Source organism: Carcharhinus amblyrhynchos, chromosome 20, assembly GCF_965287045.1.
Source record: "Carcharhinus amblyrhynchos chromosome 20, sCarAmb.v2.hapA, whole genome shotgun sequence".
In the NCBI taxonomy this organism is placed as follows: Eukaryota; Metazoa; Chordata; class Chondrichthyes; order Carcharhiniformes; family Carcharhinidae; genus Carcharhinus; species Carcharhinus amblyrhynchos.
The window spans coordinates 41,125,506-41,144,951 of NC_137343.1; the positions used below are offsets into that span (position 1 = coordinate 41,125,506).

The 19,446-nt window shown below is 43.6% G+C and overlaps 2 protein-coding genes and 1 non-coding gene across 3 annotated transcripts; all 3 read right to left on the reverse strand.

Moving 5' to 3' along the window:
* Positions 1 to 1,536: 1,536 nt before the first annotated feature.
* On the reverse strand, positions 1,537 to 3,532 carry triap1 (TP53 regulated inhibitor of apoptosis 1). The gene is made up of 2 exons (XM_080208709.1): positions 3,359 to 3,532; positions 1,537 to 2,059 (listed from the first exon to the last, which is right to left on the reverse strand). Exons 1-2 carry the CDS (start codon positions 3,503 to 3,505, stop codon positions 1,967 to 1,969), a joined length of 240 nt encoding a protein of 79 aa, XP_080064835.1. The 5' UTR covers positions 3,506 to 3,532; the 3' UTR covers positions 1,537 to 1,966.
* Positions 3,533 to 4,101: 569 nt separating this feature from the next.
* On the reverse strand, positions 4,102 to 4,174 carry trnak-uuu (transfer RNA lysine (anticodon UUU)). The gene has a single exon. It is a non-coding gene; the product is annotated as a tRNA-Lys (tRNA).
* A 7,533-nt stretch (positions 4,175 to 11,707) lies between these two features.
* On the reverse strand, positions 11,708 to 16,252 carry LOC145355950 (cytochrome c oxidase subunit 6A, mitochondrial-like). Its single transcript, XM_080208459.1, has 3 exons — positions 16,116 to 16,252; positions 13,203 to 13,345; positions 11,708 to 11,955 (listed from the first exon to the last, which is right to left on the reverse strand). Exons 1-3 carry the CDS (start codon positions 16,204 to 16,206, stop codon positions 11,863 to 11,865), a joined length of 327 nt encoding a protein of 108 aa, XP_080064585.1. The 5' UTR covers positions 16,207 to 16,252; the 3' UTR covers positions 11,708 to 11,862.
* Positions 16,253 to 19,446: the final 3,194 nt, after the last annotated feature.

Below are 19,446 nucleotides of genomic sequence, written 5' to 3' on the forward strand. Positions count from 1 at the left end.
GACAGCATCTGTGGAGAGAGAATAGAGCTAATGTTTCGAGTCTAGATGAACAGGTTACAGAGGTGGGTATATTTCTCCAGAGCACAGTCATAGTGCTGTTAACTTGAAATTCCATCCAATTATCCCACGATGTAAACTGGCTACTCCCTGTAATGCAATCTCATGATGCCTCACTGAACAAAAACTTTGTTTTATCTTCTTGTCACTTTCTCCTTGCTGTCGAAGATAGTGATATGAGGTCACAAAGTAATTGAATGTGTTGCTTAAAAGGAGCTTCCTTATATATAAATAAATGACAACATTCAATAATAACGGTAACTCAACAGAACTGTAAGGACTAGTAAAGCAAGTCTTGCTTACAGGTCTGAAAAGCCCTCCAAAGTCCACACGTGCTCAGAACTCTCAACAGACGCCAGTAAAACAATTACATAGGGAAAAGGCTTAGAAGAACACACTATACTCAAAATGACACTCTAACAACTACTACAGGAGAAATGGATGCTGATTGGAAGCCTGAGGAGTCTACAAGTTCCTGCTGCTTTCTCCACGAAAGTGCTCAACTTCCTTCTCTCCTGTTATAGTGATTGTGACTTTCCTTCATCAAATGATAACAAAAACCTAAAACCCATCTTCTGATAATACACTGAGCACAGTTGCATTCAGCAATTACACTGACCCTCTAACTATCTGAACAACTCAGCTTTCCTCCTTGATTCTGATAGTTGTCCCTCTCCTTCCTGGAATTCAGGTTTCCAGTTACATTTTGTCCTCCAGTACCTGACTCACGAACCTAACCAGCAAGTGTCGGCACACTGTTCAACGGAGGAGGTAGCACAACTCCACTTAATGCTTTCCTCCTCTGAGGACCACACAATGTACTTCCAGAAGTGATTGTTAAATAGCCATCCAAAGTGATTGTTAAATAGACATCCAAGCCATCCATCCAAATTTTAAGTAGCTTAAGTCTCTTCTACTTTAAGCTTTCCTATTGCAGACCCTGATGGGGTAAACTAACTCACAATAAATCAAACAGCAAACCTGGAATCTCCCTCCCAAAACCACAATAGGATTTCCCACTTTCCACTCCAGAAGCCTCTGTATCCAATCCAGTCACTTCCAGTGTGATGCCATCACCAAACACTCCTGACGCTTTCAGCATTGCAAAGAGGCTGTTCCCTGCATGACAGTAAGGGGCAATTTAGCATGGCCAATCAACCTAACCCACACATCTTTGGACTGAGGGACGAAACCAGAGCACCCGGAAGAAACCCAGATAGACACAGGGAGAACATGCAAACTCCAACAGACAGTGACCAGAGGTCGGAATTGAACCCCAGTCCCTGGTGCTGTAAGGCAGCAGTGCTAACTATGGTGACTTCTTGCACACGTTCATCGCAAGCTTGAGGAACAGCACTGCATCTTTCAATCCAGCACTTAATAGCCTTCTAGACTTAAAATCTCAAAGTACATAACTGGACCATATTGTGTAGTGAGTGAAGTCAACTTGTATGCAATTAAATAAAGCTTAAACAAAAGCAAGTTTTAAGGGAATATATTAAAACTCTGTTACAAAATGTTGCTTCATGATACATGTAATGTACTCAGTTGGAGCAGGAGGCAAGTTGTGACCTTTTTATACATGAAAGCAGCACATTTGCATTTGGGTACCACTGCTGCATTTACAACTTCCAAAGATACAACTCAAACAGATTAGAAAAACTGTACAATAGAAATACAAAATTCACCCAACTTCATGATTTTTTTGTACAAATTTCTGATGATCACTGCTGTCATTCCAAAAATTAATCATTTTATACAGTAACTACAATCATTTGACAATGCCATCAAATTCTGCTCTCCACTGTCAATATTGTTGACACTTTGTTATGGAGATTTCATTACCACAGTAATGCTGATTTAACAAGGAAAAGACTAAGGAGGGAAGAATCCGATGCCATTTTTCACATCACGATGAGCCAGCACTTCCATAAGGCTTTTCCCGCTTGGATCCCATGAATTCCAGTCCTTCGATCGGGATTTCCTTTTCCTTGATGGCTTTCTGTAATTAAAATCGTTTTTCTCTCATTAGCAAGCAGCAGCTGTGCTGGAAAATATGAATCCATGCACAGAAAAATAATAATTTAAAAAGAAAAATAAGTCGAAGCGCAGAGAGGACCAGGCAGGCCCGAATCCATCTCCTTGCTTGAACCAAAAACCAAATTAAAGTTGAATCTAATTCATGGCCCTCAAAAAAGACATACAAAATCCAGCTGAGAAGATAAGGTATTTCTCCCCATCTTGGGCTTGATCCGAATGTTGATGTTAGCCAAAGTTCAAGAAGCCCCCCCACCTCCCCCGGATATCAACCTTCCTGATCATTGTCTCTCTCTGCCGTGTACATGGCTCATGAAGTGGGATTTGATAAAAATAAGTAGGAACAGGAGTAGGGAATACAGCCCCTTGAACTTGCTCTGCCATTCAACATGATCACGGCTCATCTAATCTTAACCTCTACTCCACTTTCCTGATCATTCATCGTAGCCCTTCAAATCCTTACTAATTAAAAATCTGTTCACTTCTTCCTTAAATTTACTCAAAGTCCCGGCATCCACCACACTCTGGGGTAGTGAATTCCACAGAATCACCACCCTTTGAGAGGAGTAATTTCTCATCTCTGTTTTAAATATACTACCCTAAAACTATCCTAAAACTTATCCTAAAACTATGACCTCTTGTTCTATAAGCCCTTGTTCTATAAGTCCTCTATGCCCTATAAGAAGAAACATCCTTGAACCCAGATCTTCTAGCCCAGAAGGTAGGAATGCTGCTACTGCACCATCAGACTCCCACGTTAGTCAGTATATGATTTCCAACAGTCAGAAAGTCACGGTTCAGGCTCCATCCCAGAGATTTGAACATTTAATCTCACCTAACACTCTGACAATGCTGAGCCGCACTGTCGGAGGTGTAACCTTGGATCAAATTCACTTTGCTGAAATGATAAAGTCAGTGGTCAGGCCGGCAGAAAAGTGTCAATTGGAATTCAGTCTGGAGAAGTGTGAGGTGATGCATTTGGGGAGATCGAACAAAGAAAAGGAATAAACAATTACAGAGAGATGGAGAGGCAGTGAGAGGCTAGTGAAGCTCGCAAGACATGTCAACAAGGCATAGAGAATCCTTTCCTTAATTAGTCGAGGTATTGAATATAAAAGAATAAGAAGGTTGTGCCGAAATAATATAAATTGTTAGTTCGGCCACAGTTGTGCGCAGTTCTGGTCACATTTCAGAAGCAGCTTCCCGGCCTCAGGCAGCTCCCCCCTCCCCGGGAAAGGTGCCGCTGGTGGGGAGGCGGCCTCACCTTCACGCACTCCTGGTACTGCTTAAAGAGCTCGCTACACGGATCCGCGCTTCGCTCCCCCTTCAGGAACTTCTCGGCGAACCAGCGGTTGAAGCACTGATCGTATCCGCGCTTCAGCTCCAAGCACTCGGTGCCCACACTGTTCATAGTCACCCTGATGGCCACCGGCCCCGCCGTCGCTTCAATTCTACGTCACCCGTCGCTCACCTGACACCGCAGGGCCGGGCAACGGCGCACGCCATCTTTATTGCTGGCAGCTGATCTACTCTGCCTGGACTGCCATCTTTCATGCTGGTACATATCCTCCCACTCTAGGGGGGTGCCATCTTTCAGGCTGGCAAATACCTTCGTTGGTGCGAGCACCCGTTGCGCCATCTTTTATGCTGGCAGACAACTTCAGTGCCAATGGGGCGAGCGGCACCATCATTGATACTGGAACTGGGATTTAATCCTTGCGGGGTTGGGGGTCGGTCCGTTCCTCCCGGTTTCTGTCCCGCACACCGGGCTTCCCGCCCTCTTTATTTTGCCTGTTATTTTAACTGGCACTTAGTGCGGGGGTCGGAGTGGGGAGTGGGGGAAGGCAGTGGCCGCTCAGCGTCATTCAGATTCTGGGATCATCGGGAACCGGGTCTCTGCCTTTTCCATTGGGAATCCTTCCATGTGAGCGGGGCAGGACGGACAAAAGACAATTTAACTTCATTACAATTAAACATAACACAGGAGCAAATTTAAAAAAAAATCATCGCCCGAACAGGGACTTGAACCCTGGACCCTCAGATTAAAAGTCTGATGCTCTACCGACTGAGCTATCCGGGCCCTGAGTACAGAGTTTAACCACACACTGTTACAGCCCTGAAAACTAACCATCTGCTCCACACTAGTTCTTTTAATGGCCCAACAAGTAAAACGAACTCAAATTAATTTAGGGACAAATTAAGAGGGGCAGCCCCGCCCAAAAAGGAAGGGGGGACGGCCAGAACAGAAACCAAAGTCCAAAGGAAACTTTAAACATTAAATCAAAATGTGTTTATAAGGGTCTATAACACGCACCAGCCCCTGCGGTGCCCAGCGGGCACGGAATGTCTGTAACTTCCACTCTTCCTTCCTCGTCCATTTATCCAATTTCCCCTGGAATACATCACCCGAAAGACCCCCACCGGAATACATCAATGTGATTCACCTCAACTTCTCCCTGCACTAACCACTCTCTGTGTAAAACAGCTTCCCCTCTTCACTGCCCCCCGCCCCACTGCTGAATTTAACATATTTTTCACCAATAAATAATTAAGAACGCTTTCTGGGAATAAGAGGACACAGGTTTAAAGTATAAAACAAAATTACTGCGGACGCTGGAGTCTGAAACCAAAAGAGAAAATCTCAGCAGCATCTGGACGGAGAGAAAAGAGTCCAGATGACCCTTCGTCAAAGCTCTGAGAAACAGATTTAAACTAATTGGTAAAAGAAGCAAAAAGCGACAGGAGGAAAGAAAAGCTATTTTGCACAGCTGGTCTGCGACACACTGTCCGAGCGTGCGGTGGAGGCAGGTTCAATCGAAAGGGAATTGGACTGTTGTCTGAAAAGGGAAATTGTGCAGAGTTACAGGGAGGAGAGGGCAGGGGAATGGCACTAAGCCAATGGCTCATTGGGAGAGCAGGTGCAGGCACCAAGGGCCGAGTGGCCGTAACAATTCTGTGATCTCGACCCGATCGAATTCCCTCATAATCTTAAAGGCCTCAGTCTTGGATCGCCTCTTTTGTTAAAGAGCCCCAGATTGTTCATCCTGCTGTACAATTAATGTCACGTCGCTGCCAGCCAGAGAACAGTTCTCCCGAGCTTCGGTCTAAGCTCCTGTTTTCGGTGATTGCTTTTCACTCATCTTCATCCACCCTGCCCCATCTCCACCTCCCCTCCCTCGGCCAACGTCCCCTTTCATTAAAAACCATCTTATGGTCCTTTCATTCTGCTGTCTGAACACACAATAACTCCATGGCAATCATAGGCCTGTCACTACCCTAAGGCGATGGGCTGCTTTATTGCCTTTTTGGATGCAGCAGTTCTTCAAATCCGCCAATGTTTATGGAGAGAGAAACAGTGTTAATATTTCACTTTCAATCGATGAAAGGTCACCGGCCTGCAATCTTAACCTCTCTCCACAGACGCCGAGTGTTTCCGGCATTTTCTGTCTTCAAATATGCATGCCAATAATATTTCCCAATAAGTTGCGATTTTAGATCTCAGCAGCTCAGTAATCCTCAAAATATAAGTTTAGGTTTATTTATTAGTGTCACATTAACATAGCAATGAAGTTATTGAGAAAATCAAAATATATTCTATATTATGAAGCAAAAGAAGTGTGTTCTATGTTTAAAACAGTTTCAATATGGAATCTTCATGCATTATCAAGCAAGAAACAGGCCATTTGGCCCAACCAGTCTGTGCTGGTCTTTATATACTTCACATATTTCAGCATTCCATCTCCCACATCTCAGCCTTTATTTTAATTTTTTTTTAAGTGATGGTATTATTTTAGGGATGTTTGTTACAAGCAGCTTGTGGATTTTCCCCACTGATCAGTTCACTGATGAACAATCATAAAATTGTAGAATCCCTACAGTGCAGAAGGAGGCCATTCAGCTCATTGATTCTGCACTGACTGCAATCCCACCCAGACCCTATCGCTGTAACCCCATGTATTTACTCTAGCTAGTCCCCCTGACGCTAAGGGGCAATTTTAGCATGGTCAATCCACCTAACCCGCACATCTTTGGAGTATGGGAGGGAAACTGGAGCACCTGGAGGAAACCCACGCAGACACAGGGAGAACATGCAAATTCCACACAATGGCAATGGGTAGTATTCTCTGTCAAGGGAAAGCTGATAATCTGCTCTTGCAAATCTGCCATTATAACTCATGATTTTGAGAGGTGACAAAAAACACACAAATTAGGAGCAGGAACAGACCCTTCAGCCTTTGAGCCTGCTCCAACATTTGATAAAATAATGGCTGATCTGATTGTTTATTTCTTATTGTCATAAGTGGGTCTACATTAACACTGCAATGAAGTTACTGTGAAAATTGTGGCCTCAGCTCCAGTTTCATGTCAACCTCCTGATGGGGATAAAATCCTAATAGGCTAGTGAAAATTTTAAATCATTCGATGTTTAAGACGGAACCACCAGCTTCAAGATAAATGATGTTAAATCAGACTTATAATATTTGATTGGATTTGATTTATTATTGTCACATTTATTAGCATACAGTGAAAAGTATTGTTTCTTGCATGCAATACAGACAAAGCATACCATTCATAGAGAAAGAAAGGAGAGGGTGTAGAAGGTAGTGTTACAGTCACAACTAGGGTGTAGAGAATGATCAACTTAATGCAAGGTAGGACCATCCAAAAGTCTGATGGCAGCAGGAAAGAAGCTATTCTTGATTTGGTTGGCACGTCCTCTCAGACTTTTGTATTTTTACCTGACGGAAGAAGGTGGAAGAGAGAATGTCCGGGGTGTGTGGGATCCTTAATTATGTGGCTGCTTTGCCGAGACAAGTGTAGACAGAGTCAATGGATGGGAGGCTGGTTTGCACGATGGACTGGGCTACATTCACAACCTTTTGTAGTTTCTTGTGGTCTTGGACAGAGAAGGAGCCATAAACAAACAAAGGAGTGGGCTGCACACATATGAAATGCAGTAGGAAATTTAAACAAGTAATGATGATTTAAAAACATATATGTTGATATTTTGGAATGTATTAAATTATTTTATAAATATATTCTATAAAGATTGTTGTTCTCTTTAGCCAAAGGCAAAATGCTGCAAGGTCTGATGGTAAAGGGCATTCAGACAGAATTACATTCTAAGGGAATAATGAAACTATGGAAATATGTAAGCTTTATCAGCAGAGTTTCTAATGGTGAAACACTCAGGGTAACGTTATGAAGAGGCTTATTCACTGCGCAGATAAGATGGATACATGCCCGGATACAGGATCATGTTTAAAGTTTATTTATTAGAACAAGTAGGCTTACATTAACACTTCATTGAAGTTACTGTGACAATCCCCTAGTTGCCACACTCCGGCGCCTGTTCAGATACAGTGAGGGAGAATTTAGCATGGCCAATGCACCTAACCAGCACGTCATTTGGACTGTGGGAGGAAAGCGAAGAACCTGGAGGAAACCAATGCAGATACAGGGAGAACATGCAGACTCAGCGCAAAGGAGTGTTGAGTGAGTCTGACTTGACAGTGACCTGAAGGGAAATTTGTGGGAATGTTAACTTTGAACTTAGTGGCCAGGCGTCTGGTTACTAAAGGAGGCAGGATGTTGAGTTGGCCAAAATGGAAGGAAATGTCTGGATTTTATAGACAAATGAAGTAGCATTATACCAGAAGGTAAGGTGCAGTTGGCTGGAGTATATGACAGGTATTATTGTTGATTTATGTATATTGAAGATGATTGATTCAAAGCTAATGTATCTGATAAAGAAGTGTATAATTGACCCGTCTTGAACTGCATACGTCTGAGCTTATTGGGGATGTCTGGCTGCTCTACACCTGGAGGGGTTGAAGACTCTTCAATAATTTTTCCCTACAATTGTTGTTCAAATAAAGTTATGCCTTTAACTGAGTCACTGGCTTTTGTGAGTCTTGTTCTGTCTGAAGTTTTGGTAATACCCAGTTGCCTTGCAAACCCTTGCAACATCCCTTACACTCTTTGACTCCTTTTTCTAGCTAGAATCTACCTTTCCCAGATTGTGGTCAATTGACCAGCTGAAAACCACAGTATGATCTTGTACAAGAAGAATAAATATTTGATGAACCAGTGTTCAGGACTAGAATCATATAATTAGAGAATTCCTACAGTGCAGACGAGAGTATAAGATAGCTCTTATAACTTCTGTTATCCTTACAAATCTGTCTATATCTGCAAAGGTATAGATGGGGTGAAGAAGTGGTATAATGTAATTCATCTTTTCTTGTTTAATAATTGTTTTTATTCTTTTGTTAATTGTTCATCAGTTGACTCCTGTGACTCTGCTCAGTAGCAGCCTTCACGTCTCTAAACAAAAAATAAAAGTTAGGATTTATCAAGTTGTGTTCCATCCCTGGGATCTGACTTATCCAATCAGCCAAGATTATAAAGGGTAAGCTGGTGGTTGAGTAAAGGTATCCCAGTGCTTGTCAACATCTTCAGAAGACATGAAGTGATAAAAGGTGCAGAGGGCTCAGAGGGTTAAATTACAAGCATAAATGGCATAAACTTGGCCTGCATTTCCCTGAATGTGGAAGATTGAGGGGTTATCTGGTTAGCATATAGAACAGTACAGCATAAAAACACAATATTATATTGAACATTACACCAAATTAAACTAATCCCTTCTGCCTACCTTGGTCCATATCCCTCTATTCCTCACATATTCATGTGCTTATCTAAAAGCTCCTTACATGCTCCTATCGTATCTGCCCACACCACCACCCCTGGCAGTGCATTTCAGATACCTACCACTCTTTATGTAAAAAACTTCCCCCTCACATCACCTTTGAACTTTCCCCCTCTCACCTTAAGTGCATGCCCCCAGTATTAGACATTTCAACCCTGGGAAAAAGATTCTTTCATAATTTTATAGACTTCTATCAGGTCTCCCCTTACCCTCCGCTGCTCCAGAGAAAACAACACTAGTTTGTCCAGCCTTCTCCTCAATTTGATTTATTATTGTCACATGTATTAGTATACAGTGAAAAGTATTGTTTCTTGCATGCTATACAAAACATACCATTCATAGAGAAGGAAAGAAGAGATTGCAGAATGTGGTGTTGCAGTTGTAGCTAGGGTGTGGAGAAAGATCAACTTAGCGTGAGGTAGGTCCATTCAAAAGTCTGATGGCCACAGAGAAGAAGCTGCTCTTGACTTGGTTGGTATGTGATCTCAGACTTTTGTATCATTTTCCTAATGGAAGTTGGAAGAGAGTACATTCGGGGTGCATGGGGTCCTTGATTATGCTGGCTGCTTTTCTGAGACAGCAGTAAATGTAGACAGTTTCAATGGATGGGAGGCTGGTTTGAGTGATGGACTGGGTTTTGTTCACGATCCTTTGTAGTTTCTTGTGGTCTTGAACAGAGCTATGATACAACCAAAAAGAATGTTTTCTATGTTGTGTCCGTAGAAGTTGGTGAGAGTTGTAATGGACATGCCAAATTTCCTTCATCTCCTGAGAAAGTAGAGGTGTTGGTGGGCTTTCTTAACTATAGTACCCACATTGAGGGACCAGGACAGGTTGTTGGTGATCTGAACACCTAAAAACTTGAAGCTCTCGACAATTTCTACTTTGTCCCCATTGATGTAGACAGGGGCATGTTCTCCACTACCCTTCCTGAGGTCAATGACTATCTCTTTTATTTTGTTGAAATTGAGAGAGGGATTATTGTCGCCGCATCAGTTCACCAGGTTCTCCATCTCATTCCTATACTCAGTCTCATCATTGTTTGAGATCTGGAGTTGTCATTAGCAAACTTGAAAATTGTGTTGGAGGGGAATTTGGCCAGTCATAGGTGTATAAGAAGTGTATAAGGGGCTGAGGACACAGCCTTGTGGACCACTAGTGTTGAGGATGATCGTGAAGGTGTTGTTGCCTGTCCTTACTGACTGCTGTCTGTAGGTTAGGAAGTCTAGGAATCAGTTGCAGTGGCAGCTGAGACCCAGGGAGTCAGGAAGTGAATCCCTGCAAGATTGCTAGCTTCTGACCTGCTTGTGTACCCATAGTATTTGTATAAAGTTTAAAGTGATTTATTAGTCATAAGTAGACTTACATTAACACTGCAACAAAGTTATTGTGAAAATCCCCAAGTCACCACATTCCGGCACCTGTTCAGGTAATACTGAGGAAGAATTTAGCATAGCCAATGCACCTAACCTGCATATCTTTGGACTACAAGAGGAAACCAGAGCACTAAGGGAAACCCACACAGACAGGGAGAGACAGGCAAACACCACAGAGACCAAAGCTAGGAATCAAACTGAGGCAGCAGTGCTAACCACTGAATCATTATTCAAGTCCAGTTTCCGGTCAATAGTAATCCCCAAAACGTTGATAGTGGGGGAATTCAGCAATGGTAATAACCACTGAATGTCAAGGGTCAATGGTTAGATTCTGTCCTGGCAAGGATGATCATTACCTGACACTTGTGTAGCACAAATGTTACTTGCCAGTCCCAGTGTGGATATCGCTCCAGTCTTTCTGCATTTGGATGTGAACTGCTTCAGCATCAGAGAGTCATTTAGACTCAAAATGTTGGCTCTATTCTCTCCCCACTGATACTGAGATTTTCCACCATTTCCTGTTTCAGATTTCAGCATTTAATGCATTTTGCTTTTATGCAAATCGTGTTGAATATTGGGGTCATTAGTGAAAATCCCCACTTCCAACCTTATGATGGAGGGAAGGTCAATGATGAAGCAGCTGAAGGCTGTTAGGTCTAGTACCCACTGCTAGTATTGAGGAACTCCTGCATTGTGCTAGAACTGAGATTAGCTTCCAGCAATCACACCCCCGACTTTCTTTGAGTTAGGTGGGATTCCAACCAGTGGAGAGTTTTCTCCGATTCCCTTTGAATTCAGTTTTGCTTGGGCTCCTCCTTACCCCATGCAACGCTATCTACCTTTGAAAACAAAGCACAAAGCAAGGTGGAACTGCAGTACAACTCCAACTCAAGAAGTTTGTTACCATTGCAGACAAAGCAACTGTGTGATTGGCACCCCCTCCACCAACAGTGGCAGATATACACATCTATTTATACACACAATCTACAAGATGTATAGTTCCTTAGCTATCACCTTCCAGAACCTGTAATTACTACCACCAGACAAGGACAAAAGATGCATGGGAATATCATCAGTTTTGAAATCCCCCTCCAAGCCACTCACTATCTTGACTTGGAGTTATATCATTGTTCCTTCACTGTCCCCAGGATCCCTTAACAGGCCTTATGGGCCACAGTAGCTCAAGGCCTAATACACACAGTCCGTGAATGAAATTTTAAAAATCACCAGTGGTGCACAATTGATAAGTGGAGGCTAGGCACTCCTGGGCAAAAGACAGGAAGGAAGCATACTGTAACTATACAAGTCCAAGTCCAGGTTTAATGGAACCTCTCTTACTCCCTGGAACAAATATCCCACCTACAAATGCTCCTCAGACTTTGGAAGGAAAGGTAGAGGTACAGAAGCTGTTTTTTTTCTGCACCTCAATCAATACCAAACAGAAGTTTCTTGTACTTTAGGCCACAAGAATAAAGCTCACCCCATCAGATGCAACAGTCTCCTCTTACTTCATAAAAAATGCAGACAATTTTCCACAGAATATTTATTATGGTGTTGCATCAGAAGTGAACACATTTCATAATTCTTTTGTCTTTACTTTTTAAGATAACACACATTTGCATAATTCTTAGGCTTGAAGAAATGGTCCATAAACTCAGGGCCAGTCTTCTCTGTTCCAATGTTTCAGTGTTCCTCTCCACCTTCCCAGCCAGTGGGCAGAGGATTAGAATGGGGGTTGTGGAAGAAAGTGTGCGTCCCATCACCCCAAGGAAATGGCTGTGGATAGAATAGTAAAAAAAGTGTATAAGAATTCAAACCCCAACTTCACATTTTAAACATTGCAATGCCCCCCCCACCCCCCCCCATCAAGCTCAAACCAATCATCATTTAATGAGATCTCCACAAGAGTATATGGCAAAAGACGAAATCACTATGCAGAAGATACTTCAAGAAAGTTATGCAGCACAGACAAAGCAACTTGTGAACTGCTCAAAATGATTCTAAAAGAGTGAAGTATCCTCCGTACCTCAGATCAACTAGCTAGGTAACCCAGTCAACTCTGAAGCTAGTCACTAGGAGGGGATCATGATCTTCCCTTTTGCCATGTGCTCCATTTGCACACATAGCTGTGGAGACTTTCACAGAGCATCACAATGTGACACCTCATCCCCCTTTGCACAGCTCACAAACCCAGTACACTTTAGTCTGAGGAGGTTGTGACAGTTAAGTTAAGATTTCTTCAGTTTTATGCACCAGCTGAAGAGAATTTCTCGGTGTTTAGTGGGCTGGCAGTTATTTAACTGAATATGCTCCACAGTTTGGACAAATTGGATTATGACCCACTGCCCACTTCTCTCAGCTTCTACCCCACCCTTTTTCTCCTCCTCAGATGCAACTCTCCATCCAACTCACCCAGAACAGCAAGAAAAAATAAACTTTCTAGTTCGGATTCAAATCACCCACCAGTTACCAGGCCCCAAGTCACTTGCCAATTTCTTAATAATAAGTTATGATCCCAAAATGCTAATGCTGAGGAAACATGGATTACAATCCAGTCAAGGAATGTTAGATGAAATAAGTGAGGACTCAGGTATGCCACTTGATTTATTGAAGAGCATTCAGTAATAAAAACCCTGGATCTCGAGTTATATTACCATTCCCCATACAATACTGCACATAGAACTTGAATTACACCAACTGGAACGGCTTAGATTAGATTTATCTTTCACTCGGTATTCAGGCTTCTGTTACAGGTCCAGAATAACTAAAGGATCCACAATGAAATCTGCCATTGTACTAATTAGTATCCCAGATCTGACAAGATAACTTGCTCCTCTATCGATGTGCATTTCACAGACAGGATTTTCTCATGGATGAAGGAATTTGATTTGATCTGATCAGTCAAAGTAAGGTTGACAATGTTGACGCTACTATTGAGCACTTGGTGTGCATGCATGATACATTACTTCATAAATAGCATAACATTCTCTCCCTATTAGTAGTCCTTGAAATTTAATACTCACTTTGGTCCGGATGCGCAGATGCTCATACGGAATAAACTCTGGCCTCTCGTGGCTGTGCTGCTGAGCCTTCAGGTAGCAGTTCAACATACAGACAGTTACACCAGGAATAGCAACAACATAGCTCAGAATCTTCCACGTACGTGCTGTGGGAGGAAGTGAATATATGCTACAATCAAATGCCTTTGGACACAATATATTCAGCCTTCTACACATTCAGGATGTGTCATTACAAAGCCAACTTTTAGAACACGTTAATCCAAAAGTAGAGTTAAACTGACATGACAGATACTTGAACTTTGCACTTCACACTGCTTCTGTCTACATATCTAATAACATTAAAAAACAGTGCATCTTGATGTCCCTCTCTAGATTTTAATTTAAATGCTCAGAGTAGGGTACCAGCCTCTATTATAAACATTCAGATCTTTACCACTGGAAGGACACCATTGCAGAGCCTACCTGAACCCAATCCCAACCCAGCAATGTAACTGGGACACTGCCTATCTGAACCAATACAGCTACTGATTGAGAGCAGTAGTTGCTGTGAAGGACAACATTAATTTGATCCCTTTTATTGTTGGTTATGTTGCTAAAGATACATAGGTGATAGACATTGAGAATAGAGTCCATTGCCCCTTTAACACTGCCAATGTGTTAATTAGTTTACTTTTGGGTTATAAAAAGTGTGTACCAAAGAGTCCAGAAAGCAGGCGACCAAAGGGATCATCCAACTTGACTGTCTGCTCCTCTACATTCGTGGCTGGCTGTCCGTGCAGAGGGAGCATGCAGTGGCCAAAGGCACTAGTGATACCTTCTGGGCACTGCAGGAGCTGGATATGTCAATCCCCTTAATCATATTTTAGTTTGATGCTTTACTTTGCCTTTGGGCAGTTCCCTTCTTTTTGGGAAGCTATCCATTTTAATTTGTCCCTCAATTAGGTTAGTTTAGTTGTTTTGCCAAAAAGACTGACTGCAGGTGACTAAGGGGGTCATCCGACTTGACTGTCTGCCCCTTTATTCCAGCTACATTTGCAGCTGGGTGTCCCTGGAGAAGGAGCATGCAGTGTCCTCAGATGCCATTGAGGCCATGCTCATTGGGCCCCCACAGGAACTGCAGTGTATTACTGACCCCTTTCAAAAAAAAAAATCACATTTTGGTTTGATGTTTTAATTTTCATTTTGGTAAGCTCCCCCCCCCCATCCCTCCAGTTTAAAGGGGCTGCTCATTTTACTTTTTCTGTTTAATTTAGTTTAATTGTTTTGCCCTAGGAGAATGGCAACAGGTCTTAGAGGGGGGTCATTTGACCTACCTCTCTATTCTGCAGACAATTTGCATCTGGGTGTCCTTGGAGACTCATGACAGGCATATGCTGCAGAGACTGGTATGTATCTGCAGCCAAGTTCTGCACACATGATGACGGTCTCAACAGGGATCTTAGGTTCATGTTGCACTATCTGTAACCCCCGTGACTTGCCTGTGTTTGCAAAACCTCACTTACTGTACTGTCTGGAGACAATACACATCTCTGTAACCTGTGATCAGTGCTCCTTCCACTCACATTGTCAGCCACTTCAGGTCTTGAACAGCAAGTTAGGTTTAAGGATTTGCATTCTAATCAGTAATCTCTAAACTGTCTGTGCTTTATATGCTCTGTCTGAGGCCAGAACTCTCCATTCACCTGACGAAGAGGGAAACCTCAAAAGCTTGTGAGTCTATTATCAAATAAATCGGTTGGACTAAAACCTGGTGTTGTCAGACTTTTTACTGTGTTTACGCCAGTCCAACACCGGCATACCCACATCATGTATCTACAGCCCCAGGGATGTTAATTTAGTTTGATAAGTTTCCTTTAGGTTTGCCTTTTTTGCTACAATAAAGGGTATTGTTAATTAGATAACTAATGCTATTGATTGAGGCCCCATAGAATCTACTGGGTTAGTCATTAAGAGGCAGAGATCTATAATGCTGCATCCTATAAATAAACCCAAGGAAAAGATTTGTTTCATACACCACCACCTGACTTGGATCCAACAATCCCATGTTAAGGGACATGAATAATTATAATGAAAACTTTAAAAAGATGAAATTGGCACAAACCAGTGAGAACTTCTGGGCTCAGCTATACAAGGGGCAGTCGTGGAATTTGCAGCACATGATACAATGGGAATTACAGTGCCAATAACCTTCAAAAGGGCAAATGAAAATTACAAAAAAGTCACTTGCTTCAAGTCTGCTAATCGAACTCATTCGTCCCCATTACAGCCACCATCCCCATCTGGAATCCAAAAATAACTCGAGGATTGCTCACATTGTTAGGATTTTAATTTTTGCAGCAAAAGGTGAAGACAAGTGAGGCCCTCATCGCAGCCTCTGATAAATGTGAACCAGTTCATGACTGCAATATATGAATTAAAAAGATGCTTTAATTATTCTGACCATAACCTTGAGCACATACGTGAATACAATCTTGCATCAAATCCTTTGCTTACTTACAGGATGTTACATTTTAATTGCTGATAACTTTATAAAATAACCTAAAGCGCCACAAAATTACTTCCCATTGAGTAAATTAAGTTATTTGTGATTTGGGGCCATTTTAGTTGCGGAAGTGGGGGGGGGTAACCACAGCTATGGTGTACAGTAAGGGGAAGTAGCGCAGAAATGCAGCGCAGGCCCTCGGGTCGCTGCTAATCCTCTTCCAGTTACAGATTGAGGGGAGCCGGGAGCCTCGGACGTGGCTGGAGTCGGGTGCCGGGTGGCGGAGCGTGAAGTCCCGGGCCCGCAGTGAGGGAGAGGCCTCAGACAGAGCCAAGGTCATCGCTGCTTGTCCCCCGGTGTTGACCCAGGCTGGGCCGCACACCAGCCGCCCGCTCGCCCGCCACCACTCCGCTCCCCCGCGGGCCTGGGCTTACCGGACTGGTGCTCCTCGCCGCCGGCCGCCGTTGCCAGCTGCCGAGTGGAGCTGAGTCCCCGTCGGAGAAGCCCGGTCCAAACCGCCGCCATCTTGTCACTGAGACAACAATGCGCAGGCGCGGGGATGGCAACGTTAACCGCCAACCCGGGGACAAAGGTCAGAGCGAATCACATCAGATTTATTATCAGCGTCCGAGAAAGAGCGTTCATATCAACAGCAGTTAGCCCTGTGATAGTTTCTGTTATTTAAGTATGTGCTTATCAGGTGGGCGGGGTCAGGCCGAAGGGGGCGTGACCAGGATAAGAGGGCGGGGTTAGGCTGAACGGCGGGGAGCAGGTGAAGGGGCGTGGCCATGATGAATGGGCGGGGTCCAACTGAAGGGGCGTGACCAGAATGAAGAGGCGGGTTCCGACCGAAGGGGCGTGGCCATGACAAAGGGGCGTTGCCATGACGAAGGGGCGGTGTCCGACTGAAGGGGTGGGGCCAGGATGAAGATGGGAGCAGAGTGAAGGGGCAGCAAGGCCTCAGCCTGAGGCAGTTTCTCAGCCGATCTGTCCAATATTCTGCACTTGGAAATTCCTCTACACCTGACTATACTAATCATTCTTTATCCTTATTGTCCATCACATTACCCTCCACATTTTCTTCCAATTCTGCCATCTCCAGCCTAATGTCACCATCGCAGCTATCTTCCCTTTTTTAGCGTTTCCAAGGGACCGTTCCCTCTGCAAGTCCCTGGTCCACTCCTCACTCATCCCCCAATACAGATGATTAATATAACTGCCTTTTTACCTTCACCCCACCATCGATGTCCTCAAACATTCCATAGAACTGTGGAAAAGATACAGCACCAAATGAGGCCATTTGGCCCATTTTGTCCATGCCAGCCTGAAGACAGCCAGGTGCCCTTTCTAATCCCTCCTTCCTGCATCTAGCCCTTACAAATGAAGCAACAACTTAGACTTTTCTCAATTTAGTCTACTGTCGTTACTGTTAACGATGTGGTCTCCTCAACGTTCCAATGATGTCCACATGAAGCTCAAACAACAGCACCTCCTCTTTCAATCAGGTATTTCCAAACACAAAATTTTCGATCATAACCACGTCTTTTTTGAACAGCTGTTGCCGTTGTGATGAAACACAACTTAACTGATATTGGCGGTCAGGAACTCTAGTTCCCAAAGAGCCTTGGGCCTTTTGCTGAAGCGTGGCCAGTGCACAGATTGTTTACTTTACCTTCTTAAAAAGCAACAACAAACAACATGAAAAGCAGGTTGGGTGATCTGAATCAGAGCCCCAGGGTGCAGGACACAGGATTTGATTTGATTTATTATTGTCACACATTGGCATACAGTGAAAAGTATTGTTTCTTGTGTACTATGTAGACAAAACATACCATCACAGAGTATATAGGGGGAAGGAAAGAAGAGAGTGCAGAATGTAGTGCTACAGTCGTGGCTAGGATGTAAAGAAAGAACCCAATGTAAGATAAGTCCATTCAAAGTTCTAGTGACAGCAGGGAAGAAGCTGTTCTTGAATCAGTCAATAGCTTTTCTCAAACTTTTGTATCTTTTTTCTGGTGGAAAAAGATGGAAGAGAGAATGTCTGGGATGCATTCCCAGATGTGGGATGTCTTTGTTATGCTGTCTGCTTTTCTGAGGCAGTGGGAAATGTAGACAGAATCAATGGATGGAAGGGTGGTTTGCGTGATGGAGGGGGACAGAGAGAAGTCCCAAAAGAAAGTCTCGGGCAGGAACAAATTCAGGGATCAGAAAGAGGTGCCAGTAGTCAAGTTAAAAGAAAGGAGTCGAGCAATGGGCTCAGAATGAAAGAGAGAGGAGCAGACTTGAAGTGAGGTGGACTTGAGAGAATACCTGAGGATCTGAAGAGGTACCCAAAGGTTATTGACTCCTTACCATGGGTCTTTTGGAGCAGTGGGATTCTGCTTAGCATGGCCACAAGAATTGAGGCATAGCTGGACCAGGAACCAAAGTCCTCTGTTTTTTCACATTTATCAAATAATTACTCAATGTTTGGTAATTTAGTCAAAGAACAGAACAGCACAGGAAACAGGCCCTTCGGCCCTACAAGCCCACGCCACCCATTTTAACACTCAGTGAGTGCCTTATTCAAGTCTTCGTCGCTCATCGACGTTTTTGTCTACCTCTAGCGGAACTCCACAATAAAGGGGGTGGAAATTTAGGGAATTATATGTGCGCCAGATTAAGGGAGATCCAATTCAGGGACAATTTATTGACACCAATCAGCCTAAAAGCACGTTTTTGGGATGTGGGAGGAAACCGGAGCACCCGGAGAAAACCCACGCAAGCACGGGGAGAATGTGCAAACTCCCACAGACATTGATCCAAGCCGGAGATCCGACCCGGGTCCCTGTAACTGTACAGCAGATAGTGATAGTCTTTTAAGTGTTGTCAGAGTCGTGGCAAGACTAATAGAAATTGGACAATTCAAATTAATGTCACCTTAAGCTAATGAAAAATGAATGAACATTGGCAACACTAACGTGTAACACAGTGTAAAAAAGAAATGTAACATTCCCTGCGATGGGTCCCGGAACGTGCTTTCACACTGACTGACTAATTACAGGGTTTTAATTAAATTAAAAGGTTCAGCTTTTCGGGGAGGACAGGAAGAGAGTGGGCGCTGAGAAAAGTGAGGGTGCAGGCTGGCGCTTCCCATGCACCCTCTCAGGGGGACAGTCCATTGCCGAGCTGTCTCAGGCAGCTGCAGACCTGCAAAAAAATAGATAGCGGCAGAACAAGGTATGCAAACACACTTCAGTCCCCAGACACGTGTGTTAATTTTTATTTCAGCTCTGACCTTTCTTCCCGCCTTGGATCGAGGTTGCACCTTAAATGAAAAGACTGCCTGGCCAATCAGCCCATCAGCCAACCGTAGAGGTAGACGGCCCACATAAACTTATGGTAAATTGGCGTCTTAATGGGCTGAATTGCCTGCTTTGGTTGGCAGTGGGCACACGCCCAACTCTTATGCATGCCCACCCAACCAAAATACCACATGAGTTGCACACTGATATTGGGACACATGCCCAATACCTCCTTTCACCCACTTTCGGCCACTTTGCACATAAAATTCTGGTCTGTGTCTTTGAAATCTGACCTCTGCAGAATGTTGTCTTCGATGGCATTTCTGGATATTTTATACGCCAGCACATAAAAATAGCCTGAGGAAGGAAATTTAAGTTTCCTACAATTTCCCAACGGTGACCTGAGCTTAGAAGAGATGTGTGCACACGGGGACCTTACACAAAGTCTTCATTACCTGCAAAAAGACCTCACAAAAGTACT